The following is a 14070-nucleotide window of genomic DNA, read 5'->3' as shown; positions in this document are numbered from 1 at the left end:
GTTTCTTAAAATGCGATGTAATGGAATGCGTTGTGAAGGATGTTGCGATGTGAAAAATGCATTGTAAAGGCATTCGTTGTAAAAGTATGCGTTGTAACGTCATACAACCTTCATCCTCCTATCAAGCAAAATGCATCCAGGAGCTTCATAGCCATCCTCTATACAACACTGTCTCAACAGTGCAATGCAAAGGCGTATTCGTCGAATAGTCTTTGAAGGGATTAACTCATTTCCATATGACATCACTATAAATATAAAGTGGTGAGGCACTCTGTATGTTATTCAAAAAATTCTAAATCTTCATATGATGTTAGTCCGTTTAGGTGAAAATGGGGTGACGCCCTCTGACTTTGGGGCGTAAGTCAAATATTACTAGAAAAACGCTGGGTGTCACAAACCTCACATCCCATGGTTGCACTCTGCAGGGTTGCACAACCCTTTCAAAGAAAGTAAACCATATGTAATCAAATAATCTGTTTTCTTCTTTCAATTTTCAATGATTTTTGACTTCTTGTTGATACACAATGTTAATCGTCACATGTGCCTTTGGACGTTTTTCTTCAGAAACAATTCACTTCTTTTAACATTTGATTAGGACATTGCCATGTTCCCATTCCCAATGCATTTCGGGATTAACCCTTCATCAGGGGAGTCATTACTCTATCCAATGCCTTTGAGTAAAAAAAGTACAGTAGGTCAACAGTGCTTACGATATCTTTCGGCACGGTCTGCTTAACGCGGGTATTATGGTTTCAACGTCTTAAAGGTCTGTGTGGTTCATTGCGGTCAAGAGCTGGTGTGCCGCCGTGTGGCCACGTCCAAATGCACACGTGATAATTAACATTGTGTATCAACAAGAAGTCAATAAATAATTGAAAAAAGAAAACAGATTATTTGATTACATATGGTTTACTTTCTTTGAATGGGTCGTGCAACCCTCCAGAGTGAAACCAGGGGACGTGAGGTGTGTGACACCCAGCACATGACATCACTGCCAAAGGAGGGTGAGCGGGTTACGTATGCTGCTGTATGCAGACCGGTACAAAAGGGGGTGGTGATGGACGGAGCATCTGAATCAATCAAACACTCACACCCAGTCAAAAGATCTGGGTTTAATCCATCACCGTTCTTTAGCCCACTCTGCCACCCCAGTTCAGACATGGCTATATGCAAATCAGTCTGACCCTGTGCCTCATGGGAATAGTCCAGCCCGAACTGCCAAGCCATGTCTTCCCTGGACCGGAAACAAGCTTCCGAGGACCGGTTTCTGGCATTCCAGCCGTCTTCAGCCCGGCTTGCTTGAATCCAGTGGCAAAGTGAGCAAGGGACTCATGTCTGAGCATACCCTGCCACACTTATGGCGGCCAAAAGTGGTAAAAAAGGGGGTGGTGATGGAAGGAGCATCTGAATCAAGCATCAAACACTCACACCCAGTCAAAAGATCTGGGTTTAAACCATCACCGTTCTATCACCAACCTTTTGTAACGCTGAATTAAACCCAGATCTTTTGACTGGGTGAGAGTGTTTGATTGGTTCAGATGCTCCATCCATTACCACCCCCTTTTGTACCGCTGTATGCAGACCAGCGTCTCTCTTCAGCTTAAAGGGCTGCAGGATGTCCCCCCGGTAAGGTGAGGGCTTCCAGCTGTTCTACGGATGTCGGGCCGCAGCTGAGCATCAGGGCCTAGTCCTTTGCCGTAGGTGTGAGATTGAGCATAGTGGGATCGAGAAATCCACCTACCCCCTTCATGTGTGAGTCTCACTCACAGTGAGTGACACCACAGATGCTTGCCAATGCTTACAAGTCCATCTTGCAGAAGCACTTACCCGGTCACCTTCTCAGATCCTCATCTAGTGCTCTACTGGCTACTCTAGCTACAGTCAAGTCTGCTTGGTGGCAGATCTTTCCATGCGCAGCCGACCAGTCTTCTGAACTCTCATGCTGGAGAGAACCTAATGATCGGAAGCTCTGAAGTGGTTTAGAGAACCTAATGATCGGAAGCTCTGAAGTGGTTTAACCACATGGCTGCTGGGCGTTTTCCCCCCTCTGTGCTGGAAAATGCCATTTTAGTGGCACCATGACGAGCTCAGCTCGTCATCAGCACACAACACCCGTGGGTGATGACGAGCTCGTCATCAGCATCGAAAGGGTTAAAATTTTGAATTTTTAAATAGCAATAGCAGGCATCTGACACTATGCACTTCAGTGCTCGTTTTCAACAGCATCTTGTACCTTAAATGGAAACCTAATGCAACATAAGAAAATATGTTACTTACTGGTCACTGTAGTTATTCAGTATTGGTATTTTTCAAAGATTCAAATGCTTAAATCGATCCCCGTTGTCGAAGTGGAAGTCCCACAGGAATGATTTAAGCATGCAAATTTATGAAAGATCTAATACTGGAAAGAAAATATGTTACTTACCTGTAACTGTAGTTATCCAGTATTGTATCTTTCATAGATTCACATGCTTTAATCATTCCAGTGCGACTCCCACTTTGATGATGCGGAATGATTCAAGCATGTGAATCTGTGAAAGATCCAATACTGGATAACAGTTATGGCACATACAGGAAGCAGCAGAAAGTTCAACCACACACAGAATAATTACAGTACAGCCAGTAGCAATGCAAGTACACGCATGCACAGTCTCTCGAAATCTCTCTACAGTAAAGCAGTGAGTAGTGTAACCTTCTCTTACACAGGGTAGGTACAGCTTTTGCCCCGCTTCTAAAATGATAAACAGGCCTACCAATTATTCATACCCAAGGCCACCAATTCACGTGGGGCAGGCCCCTCCTGAAACATTAGTAGGTGATTGGGTGCGGGCCAGGACTAGCTGAAACCGGAGTGCTAAGTTCCATGAACAGGTCACCCTTCCTATACCATTATCTGCTGTCCCACCCACTCCCAGTGGAGCCAGCAAGAACACTTACCTGTGGCCCCAAAGGATGAGGTGGAAGAGAGACTTGGTGGCATGCACCTTCTTAGTCTGCAGCGGGCCGCACAGCTCCTTGCTCCCATGACTCAGTGAGCAGCACACATAGAATTCTTCATAGCTGTAAAAAAAAAAAATATCAAAAGATGGCTTATTTTAAGACAATAAGCTACCATACTCTCTCAGATAACATAACATGTGCATTTGTAAAGCACATGTTCACCCCTAACGGTATCTTGGCACTGAATAACAGATGTTTATTGTTACCGAACTCAATGGTACTCATTTTATAGACCTCAGGTGGATGAAAAACCATATACAAACACTGTAAATTAATCACAATGAATGAACCAAATCACTTGGTAAATAACAGTGCCTCAAGAAAGGAAGTAGGGGGTGGGGTAGCGTGATGCTGTGAAGGAAAAAGACAGTGAGGGGATGAAGTTTGTGACAACTTATAAGTATCGAATTTAATTCGAAATGCAATACAATTTCAAGACTTCAGATCCCTGAGCCGAAATGGGGGATCATAACATATCCCTTAATATCTAAAGCAATTTCAATTGACACAGAAGCTTTCAATTAACCATGGTAACAGTATAAATAACGTGTTTACCGCCCACTACGGTAATTTGACATTGATTGTCTGCCCCCTCATTTATACTTTATATTGTTTATACATTTCCAGATACTGTAGTGCACCCTGGTTTTTACCCTGTCCTGATGAAGACCCTGATGTAAGGCAACAAACACGCCTACCAATGTAGCGTGGGGTCAAATTGTCGACGGCTACTTTACTTCCTGTTCAGTTGACACGCCCGCATTAATTTGGATACTTCTGTGTCAATTGAAATTGCTTTAGATATTAAGGGATATGGCATGATCCCCCATTTCGGCTCAGGGATCTGAAGCCTTGAAATTGTATTGCATTTCAAATTAAATTCGATATTTATAAGTTGTCACAAACTTCATCCCCTCACTGTCTTTTTCCTTCACAGCATCACGCTACCCCCACCCCCTACTTCCTTTCTTGGGGCACTGTTATTTACCAAGTGATTTGGTTCATTCATTGTGATTCATTTACAGTGTTTGTATATGGTTTTTGATTTATTTTCTGTAATAAATTCAAGTAAAAGATACGCAGTTCTACAGGGACCCTTCTTTCATACACCATATAGCACCCAGGTCCCATGTGGATTCCATTGGGTAAAACCCCCCTCTTAGATAAATCAGGTGGATGAAAGGCTGAGTGGACCCACCAGGATTTGAACCTGTGACCATGAGGTCGAACCCAAGTCCCTGCAGTGGAAGCTAGTGGTCTACTGAGCCACCAGCCCTGGCGATAGTACTCTGCCTCAAGAGCAATACACAGGGGTAGTTTCCCACAAATCCAAATAGTCAAAAGCCCCCTGTGCCTATGGAACTCTCGACCTTGCTGCGTGTGCACTCATGAGCACAGCAGAACTTATGGTGTTACCCAGGTCACAACTCCTCAGCTCAGAGGCGTAGCGTGGGTGGGGACATAGAGGCAGTTGCCCCGCGTGCAAAACTCTTTGGGGCGCAAATTCTAAAAATATTTTTTAAATCTAATAGATGTGCTTGGGGGTAAGGACCTCGGTACTGGATTGGTGGAAGGGACTACGGAAGTGCTAACGGTCCGCCCCAGGCGCTGGCAACCCATGCTGCACCGCTGCCACAGTTGAATATATATAACAAGCATTTGCAATGCAATAGGTCTCGCATTATTTAAGTTTGAGCTATTAGCATTGTAAATGGCAATTGTTTTTTGCTTTGTGCTATAGTTTTTTTTTACATAAAAAGCTACATATAAAATATGTTTTATTAAAGTTATTTATGCAGTATCTAAATTTTGTTTGCATAAAAGAGTACAATAATATCTTAGTAAAAAAGTCAAATATTTTAATGGTAATTCACCAAATGTTCATTTATGTGTTGGTTTTGAAAATAGCTAAATTAATAGCTTTGTCATTTACAATGCCAATAGTTATAACTTTCGCAAATGTGACACCTATAGCATTTGTAATGCAACATTTGTATTTACGTGACTTAGATGTATTGATATTACAAATAACAATGGCTTTTAATTTTTTTTAATACTTAATAAAAGTGATTGTAATTTATAATGGCAATAGCTTAAACTTTTGTAAATAACTTTTGTGAAGATTATGTTCAGTGTATTTTATTGTAAAGAAATCCAAGAACAGAAGTGAAATATTAACATCTTTTTGTGACATTTGTAATAAAGCTTGAAACATTGAGAGAACATATTTGTGCTGTGGTGGTGCTGAGTGATGCTGTGGTGGTGCTGAATGGGGCTGTGGTGATGCCGAGTGATGCTGTGGTGGTGCCGAGTGGTGCTATGGTGGTGCTGTGGTGGTGCTGTGGTGGTGCTGAGTGGTGCTGAGTGGTGCTGTGGTGGTGCTGAGTGGTGCTGTGGTGGTTCTGAGTGATGCTGTGGTGGTTCTGAGTGATAATGTGGTGGTGCTGAGTGACTGTACTCACTGTCACTCTGCACTCACTGTCACTCTGCACGCACTCTGCACTCTGCACTCACTGTCACTCTGCACTCACTGTCACTCTGCACTCACTGTCACTCTGCACTCACTGTCACTCTGCACTCACTGTCACTCTGCACGCACTCTGCACTCACTGTCACTCTGCACGCACTCTGCACTCACTGTCACTCTGCACGCACTGTCACTCTGCACGCACTCTGCACTCACTGTCACTCTGCACTCACTGTCACTCTGCACTCACTGTCACTCTGCACTCACTGTCACTCTGCACTCACTGTCACTGCACTCACTGTCACTCTGCACCCACCCTGCACTCACTGTCACTCTGCACGCACCCTGCACTCACTGTCACTCTGCACGCACTCTGCACTCACTGTTTCTGCACGCACTCTGCACTCACTGTCACTCTGCACTCACTGTCACTCTGCACTCACTGTCACTCTGCACTCACTGTCACTCTGCACTCACTGTCACTCCGCACTCACTGTCACTCTGCACTCACTCTGCACGCACTCTGCACTCACTGTCACTCTGCACGCACTCTGCACTCACTGTCACTCTGCACTCACAGAAGGGGACAAACGCAAACCAACAATCGCAAAAGTAGAAACTCTTCAGGAACACAAACCTCCCCAATACCCTCCTCAGGAAATAGAATGCTACTTAACATTTTGATGACCTGATCATTCTTACAGAGTGCAAGTATACTTTTCTCTCACAATTACACTGTGATTACTATTCAACTGAATGATACTACTTTTATCAACCTCACAAGGGGGAATGGTTGAATCGGCTATGCTGAGATTCATACCAGTGGCCTACGTGCATCTTCGGACGGAGCGGGACTTCGATGTGGAACGAGACCTTGATCGTGTGCGGGATCTTGACTTGGATCGGCTGTAGCGGCTCCTGCTGCGGGATCTGGAGTGACTCCGACTGCGGGACCTCGACCGACGACGCCTCCTGGGACTGCGACTCCGGCGTCCATAACTTCCTCCACTGCCTCCATATCTTCGAGGTGGTGGTCCCCTGCGGCTATGGTGTGAGTCTGGTGGCCTTCCATAACGAGCCATCTGCACCCGAAGTTCGCGCCCATCCAGTACGGCTCCGTCCATGGCGTCCATCGCATCCTCGGCATCAAGTTTGTCATGGAATCTTACGAAGGCAAAACCGCGGCTCTCCTTCGTGTATCGGTCGCGGGGGATATAGACGTCGCCTACTCGTCCATACTTCTCGAAAACTCTTCGAAGTGTTTCGGGCGACGTCCTGTAGGTAAGATTGTCCACCTTCAAGGACGTCATGCCTTCTACGTCAGGCGGCGGCCTGCCGTAACTCATCTCCGGGGAACCCGTGAGAGGCGTCGGGCGGAACCTTAACTATTCAGAAGGTGAAAGTCAGCAGGCGTGGGCGCCTACACTGACAAGAGCTTTGGCCAAAGTTAGTTAAAATAAAAAAATAACCTGAATAAAGTAATTGAGAACTGAAAAGTGTTGCATTACCTTTGCAGACAGTTACATGTGGAGACTGCGTTATAACACCCAGTTCAGCAGTAGAATTCTCCTGCGACCAGGAAGTCAGGCAGGCCGGGGGCGGTACTGCGGGACACCTCTGTGACGTCATTCCCGGGCCGCGCTCCGATTGGCTGCTGGCCCGGGACCTGACGTGCAACCAGGAAGAGGAGCCAGCAGCAGGAAGTGGCGTGAGCATTGCGGCCCCGGGGCTCCCATGACCAGGAAGGAGCCCTGGATACTGTTTCCCTTAAAGTCCCGGTACCGAGATGGGGGACCGGGTGAAGACCCGCGGGGCGAAGCGGGCGCACTGAGGAGGCGGGGCTCCCATGTGGAGAGAGAGCCCCGCCGAGCGCTACTACCGCCCGGCCACAGAGAAGCCTTCTGTCCAGCAGCGGGCCCCCGTGATGTGGGGAGAGCCTGCAGCTGCGGAGGAAGGGAAGGAGCCTGGAGACTCGGGGAGCGCCCGCCAGACACCGGTGAGTGGAGCCGGGAGGAGAGGGGCTGGTGTGTGTGGAGGGGTCTCTGTGTATGCGTGTAGGTGCGGCGGCGGCGACGGGGGGTGTGCCTGTGTATGCGTGTGTATGTGCGCATGCGTGAGTGCTGTGTATGCGTGTGGCTGTGATGTGCGCATGCGTGAATGTTGGTGCGCGTGCAAGCAGCTGAATCCAGCCGGGGAGAAGCGCGTGACAGTTTCTTGTCCGTCATTCCCCCGTGTCAGCTCGCTATAGTTCTCCACCTGGACCACATCCTTCGGATGCGTGTTCCCAGGCTCGACCTAAAAAGGCTCAACATGCTGCTCTGAAGTCAAGCAACATGCAAACAAACTACACAACAACGAAAAAATCAATGCACATGATCTTTGCTTCACCTGCAGCACACAGCGGGGACAAATGCATAGGCTGGTCTGTTTCACTGAAAGGCCCTTTGGGCTGAAGAAAAATCAACCCGACATTCCACGGATTTTGCCGCACCCATACAGGCCTGTCCGAGTCAACGACCAGCCGGTCTACAATATGATCAACTTCCTAACCAATCAGTGCCACAATGTAAAACAGGTAAAAGGAACGGGGATATTTGTTAAACACGTATCTAGAAATCTTTCGCTGTGGTTTTATTTTACAGATATGCACCTAATACCCAGGGTTGGATTGGGATTAAAAATCTGCCCGGGCATGCATAAAAAAAAAAAATCGGCCCACATTAGCATAATACCTTCCATCAAATCAATGCTTCGGTGTAATTTTACATCAACAAAGGGGGGTGGAGGGGGGGAAGCACGCATCAGTTTACACTAGTGAAACACACCTGAAAACAAGTGAGGCCACTTCTGCTCAGGCCCCCTGCTCCTGTCTGTCTTGTTTTCGTCTGTCAGATTCCTTCCGACAGTGGTGAGTTTTTGGATACCGAGGCAGTAGCCTCATTACTCCACATTCATTTCGAATTTTTTAGTCGCTGTTTAGGTTGTCTTATTGATGTGTGACGCTTTGTCACAGTTGAGGTTGTATCACATGGTCAGCTCAGTGATGACCCCCTGCTCCGAGCAGTTAGCCTACATTAATGGGAGGCCCAGCGAAAGAAAAGGGGCGACACCTCTACCTGTTGCTGCTATATGGGAGGTAATGAGCGCCCATCTCCCTCCTGAAAGGCCACTCAGACTCCCACTGGGCTGCTGGCGGTATAGTCGAACAACAGAGACACCGCTCAAATCGGCCACCAGGCTGCTCAAAAGCAGCCCTCAGGTGGAACTCGGACCCCAGCCCCTCGGGCATTGCCCGAATGCCCCAATTACCAATCCGACGCTGCTAATACCTCTCCGCCACACATCCTTTATCATAAAACGTAATCTTCGCATTAAGAACAAAGCCCTTGACTGGTTGAAGAGTTTCCTATCTGATCGCACCCAGAGAGTCACCATGGGTGCGTATCGCTCAGCGGAAATAGAGATTTCTAAGGGGGTGCCACAGGGCTCTTGTTTGAGCCCCACTCTTTTTAATATCTATGTGGCACCCCTGGCAGGAGTATTGCGTAGGTACGGCTTCGTCCCCGTATCATACGCAGATGATACGCAGCTCCTCTTCCCTTTTAAAACTCTTTCCGCTGAGGTTAGGAACTCCTTTTCTGCAGGTATGAAGGCAGTGGCAAAATGGATGTCCACCAACTACCTCCAATGTAACGTCAACAAAACGGAGGTCATGCTGTTTGGGGAGCCTAAAATACTATGGACTCCGGAATGGTGGCTTTCAGACCTAGGAGCAGTCCCTGAACCTAAACAGGTCGTGAAGAACCTAGGAATTCGGTTTGACCACGATCTGTCACTGAAACAGCATATAAGTTACATCTCAGGGATATGCTTCTATACCATCAGTCTGCTTCGCAAAATCTTCCCACTACTACCTGACTCTGTTAGGAAAACCCTTGTCCAAGCACTGATCCTTAGTCGGATCGATTACTGTAATGGCTTGCTGCTCTCTGCAAACGAAGGAGTGTTGGCTAAGCTACAAGTCATTCAAAACACGGCAGCTCGCCTTGTTCTGAATGCTCCCCCGAGAACTGCCTCCAAGCCCCTCCTTGAACAGCTGCATTGGCTCTCAATTCGTCAAAGAGCCAAATTTAAAACCTGCTGCCTGATCCACAAGTGTTTGAATGGGCAAGGGCCCGCTTACCTTGAGCGGAAATTTGTTCCCTACGTTCCAGCACGATCCCTCAGATCGAGTAACGATCTCCTTCTGGGGGTCCCCCGCGCCAAAAAGGCCAGACACGGAGGTAAAGCCCTGTCCATTACTGGACCCAAGCTGTGGAACAAACTCCCTCTGTCATTAAGGCAATGTAAAGAACATCTTACATTTCGAAAACTTCTAAAAACCACCCTGTTTAAAAATGATATCTAATTTCCATCTCCATATCAAGCACGCTGTTTACCGGTTCCAAAAGCGCAGAGATACTCCATGCGGAGTGGATTCAAGCGCTATACAAACCAGCAAATAAATAAATAAATAAATCGTTTTTCACTGCAAAATCAAGCATCCAAATGGGCAAACATTTACATTTAGTTGGTCAAAGTGTAAAATGGGGTAGGTACAGACATCAGAAAACCTGGTTAAGAGACCAAAATTGTGGGACACAACTACTAAACGATTCGCTTTTTAGCCTCCGCCACATTGTTCATCGTCTGCATTACCACTGGCAACAGGAAGCCAGGAGTAGGTAGTATCTGGCTACGCCAAGGCTGTCCGTTGATGATGATGTCATACATTGGAACCTGTGAGCATGTGCAAAGACATCCACTGTGCAACGCCCTGCAGCTATACTCCTGATGAAGAGTGCCCACAGTGTCCCCTATAGTGTGGAGAGGCACCTCGGGTCCAGGGGCCGCGCCACAGGCCCTGCTGTCAAGGCATGCCTCCACTGCAACGTGCAACGCACTCAAGTAACTCATTTATAATAAATCTTGATACAGCCCACTGAGAGAAGGGTAAAACGTACCAGAGCGAAACAAAATACAAGTGGGAAAGGGCAAATTACACTGTCAGTGTGAATAACAGAGTTTTGACTCCCGTGGATACCCACTCAATCATCACTCGATTTTGGGGATCTACACTGAATCCTTACTAGAAGCCAGGAATCCCGGGCAAAGCAATTTCTATGATTTGAACCTCAAAAGAATACACAAATAAAGAAACAAGTACACATCAAACAAAAACTCAAATGGTGAAATATTGAATTAACTTACAAATATAGAAAAATCGAAATTTTAATGGGAAGGTTGGAGATTTTCAATTTTTTTTTATTCTAAACCACGAAGGGGTATGCTGCGGTCTATGATATCACGGCCTTTTTTCTCCTAATGCACGCGCTCTTCTGTCGGCACTTCAAAGGAGGCCACCCATCCTCCATACTATACTCTGTGGCTGTGTTGCATTGCTGCGAGAAGGGTGCTTGTTGGAGCCAGTGATGGAGCGCGTGCTCTGGAAGCGGAGTTTAATTTCATGCCGGTGAGCCAATTTCGGTTTGATGCTGTGTATTTCATTTTGGGTGGAGGGCTTTTGCCCACACTAGGGGTCTGTCCTGCAGCAGCAGGTATGTAATCTATCCTTTAAACAGATCATACGTGGCAGTTATCGAGTGCTGAGGAAAGCCACACTGCGTGTGGTTGTTTTGGTTAAAAAAAAGAAATAATCTAGGAAACGCAAGCAGAAAACATCCACGGACTACCACCGAGTGTGAAAAGAGAGCAGCAGGACCCCATGCAAACAAGAAGCGGAGGGGATTTTTCAACCGCTAATCGGGTTCCTGGGTCGAAGCCCGGGCAGCCTCCAACTCGCTGTGCTTTTCTCTCGAGATTGTCGACATACCCCAGCCCGCTCCGCCCAGTAAAATGCCCCCACCCCTCCTCGGGAGGGAAAGGCAGGCAGACAGACATATGCTGCAGTGAAAGCCTTCACAGGGCGCAGCCTACGCGACAGGTGCCAGCCCATGCGGGGCGCATGGCGACACGGGTCAGAGGGCGCCGCCATTTCCCAGGCTTGGATTCCTTTGTCCTGGGCCACTCGCCAACCAGCATACATTAAAGGACACAACAAAAGGCGTTGTGCGGGGCAGGGACCGGGATGGGGGGGTAACGGGGGGATGTGTCACCAGCAATAGACACAAGCCACCTTCCGGGCCAAGAGCAGCCATGTCCTCCTAACGCTCCGCCCATGCCATACAACCGCTCCATGCACCCCCGTCAGAGTCCTCCTTGCTACAGCACACGTGCTGCTGACATCATTCCAAACCAAGCATCCTGCCATTTTTTGTTTCCCCAGTTGTACGCTCTTCTCGGGGCCGGATTAAGACCTTTAGAGCCCATAAGCATGTTTTTGGTGCCCCCATCTACATCTAATTAAAAATATTAATAATAAACCGCAAAATAAAATTTTAATTTTCGACATGAAACAAGACTTACAATAAAATGGAAAATAATGTTTCTTTTTGTATACTTCCACTTTATTTATAGGTTCAGCTGCACCATTTGCAGTTTTGTACCCTATGTTCCATGTCAATCCAGCAATGGGAGGTTTCTGTGGTGACAACCCTTACCATGATGCCCTAAGCACGTACTTATTTGCTTATTGGTTAATCCAGCCCTGGCGCTATTGCGCCAGCTACAGCACTCACCCTTAACCCCCGTACCCGCCTAGTGTGAACAGCATCCCTTTCAATGCCACCCTTGCAGAGTAAAAGATGAACCGCCTGCATCTGGATGGCAAGGAGCTCCTCTAAAATTCATTGAAGCGTAGAGGAAGATGGGACAGGGAGGAAACAAAGGTTATGATGTAGCCACTTTGAATGATCTCTAAGACCCATTTGTCTGATTAATGAACCTACAGATGGGGAGGAAATGTTGAGTCCTGTCTCCCATCCGCCTGAAATGAGCCACCTTGGAACACTGTTGTCCCTGCAGGCCTCTGCTGTACCTGCCAGTGCTAATTTTGCGGTCAAGAAAGCACTGAATTGTCTTCTGTAGCAATGATTGTGAAGGCCATGGTTGTTAATAGGCTAGCCCCCAGAAATAGTTTCTTTAATTCCTAAATTGATGGGGAAATAGTTTCCCAAGATTCAGTAAACTGAAAATGCATGCAGTGTTTCGGTTATCTTTAAATCTCTATAGCACAGAGTTCACTTTTTCTCCAAAGAGTCTGAACCCATGGAGGGGCATGACCATTAGATAGGTTTGTACAGGGCCAGAAAATCGGGTCAAAACTAATCCATGAGTTCCTTCTGAGCACAACACTGCTGCCAACAGCCATGCCAAGGCAGGCCAGCATGGATTACATACTTCGCTGCACCCTGTACATCATGCATTGTCTGAGCCAGAGTAGCTCGGCGGGCCTCTGGTACTGCCAGTAAGATTTTGCTAGCCATATGCCACAGAGGATGCACACAGCTGACCAGCAACTATACTGCATTTATGAACCTAAGGGTCAAGCTTACTAAACAGAGCATTACTTTGCCGAAAGCTTCAATCCTTGTGAATTTTGTGAAGGAATACGATTTGACCTTGCTGGTGGATCATGTACAATGGCTCTCTCAGATACAGGGTGCTTAGTTAAGAAGTCTGGATCTCCAGGCACAGGTCTATGCTGCCAGGCTATTGGCCAGCTGACTGGCAGGCAAGAACAAGGCTTGGACCATGTACAAGACTGTACATGACTCATGACACCACTGGGCGACATGGTCTGCACCCACCGATTCAACATCTCCAACTCAGACGGCGCTCCACTCATCCTCTTACTCACAGAAGACCCCGCCAGAACAAACTTCTGGAATGCCAGGACAAATGTTTCCGACTGGATGAGGTCCAACTGCCTGAAGCTCAACACGGACAAGACAGAAGTGCTTATCTTCGGAAGGAACACCTTACCATGGGACGACACCTGGTGACCACAGAACTCTGACCGACACCTACCCCAAGGATCATGCACCCAACCACCGCATCTTCCTGGACAGCAAACTCACCATGAAGTGACAGGTCACCGCAGTACCTTAATCCTGCTTCCACACCCGCCACACGATTCAAACGATCTTCAGATGGATCCCCATCAACACCAGAAAAAACAGTCACGCGAGCTCTCGTCACCAGCCGGCTGGACTACGGAAACCCACTCTACTCTGGCACCACAACCCAACTTCTCAAGCGACTTCAGACCATACAGAATGCAGCAGCCAGACTCACCCTCAACCGCTTCAAATGCACCAGCATCACGCCCCAACTAAGAAGCCTCCACTGGCTCCTTATCCAGACAAGATGCCCAGATTAAGATGCCAGCTCCACAATCCTCCACAACCAGGGACCAGCAAGGCTTTAAGTGGACCGGGTCTCACCGGTGCGGAGCAGCAGTAGTTTTTTAAAGGGGGCCTTGAAATTGGGTGTCTATCAGGCTCAGTTTTGTGCCCTGGCACAGACGGTCTATTTTTTCCCGGACTTCAGTGATAGCAGGCACACCGATGTGCAGGTGTCCACACTGCGTATATCTCACTAGTGGAGAAGTAACGACATGACGTCATGCCAGGTGAGCGTTGTAGGGGAAGAGAAATCCTTTA

The 14070-nt window shown here is 47.5% G+C and overlaps 1 protein-coding gene across 1 annotated transcript in view; it reads right to left on the bottom strand.

Moving 5' to 3' along the window:
• Nucleotides 1-14070, bottom strand: part of PIK3C2B (phosphatidylinositol-4-phosphate 3-kinase catalytic subunit type 2 beta) — a 397956-nt gene that overhangs the window by 139829 nt on the left and 244057 nt on the right. The window contains exon 12 of the mRNA XM_086923460.1: nucleotides 2938-3060. Within this exon, the coding sequence (XP_086779586.1) occupies nucleotides 2938-3060 (123 nt within the window). The remainder of the gene's footprint in view (nucleotides 1-2937; nucleotides 3061-14070) is intronic.

This window comes from Lissotriton vulgaris, chromosome 5 (assembly GCF_964263255.1).
Source record: "Lissotriton vulgaris chromosome 5, aLisVul1.2, whole genome shotgun sequence".
In the NCBI taxonomy this organism is placed as follows: Eukaryota; Metazoa; Chordata; class Amphibia; order Caudata; family Salamandridae; genus Lissotriton; species Lissotriton vulgaris.
Note: the sequence above shows the minus strand (reverse complement) of the source record. Positions and strands in the feature narration are given on the sequence as shown.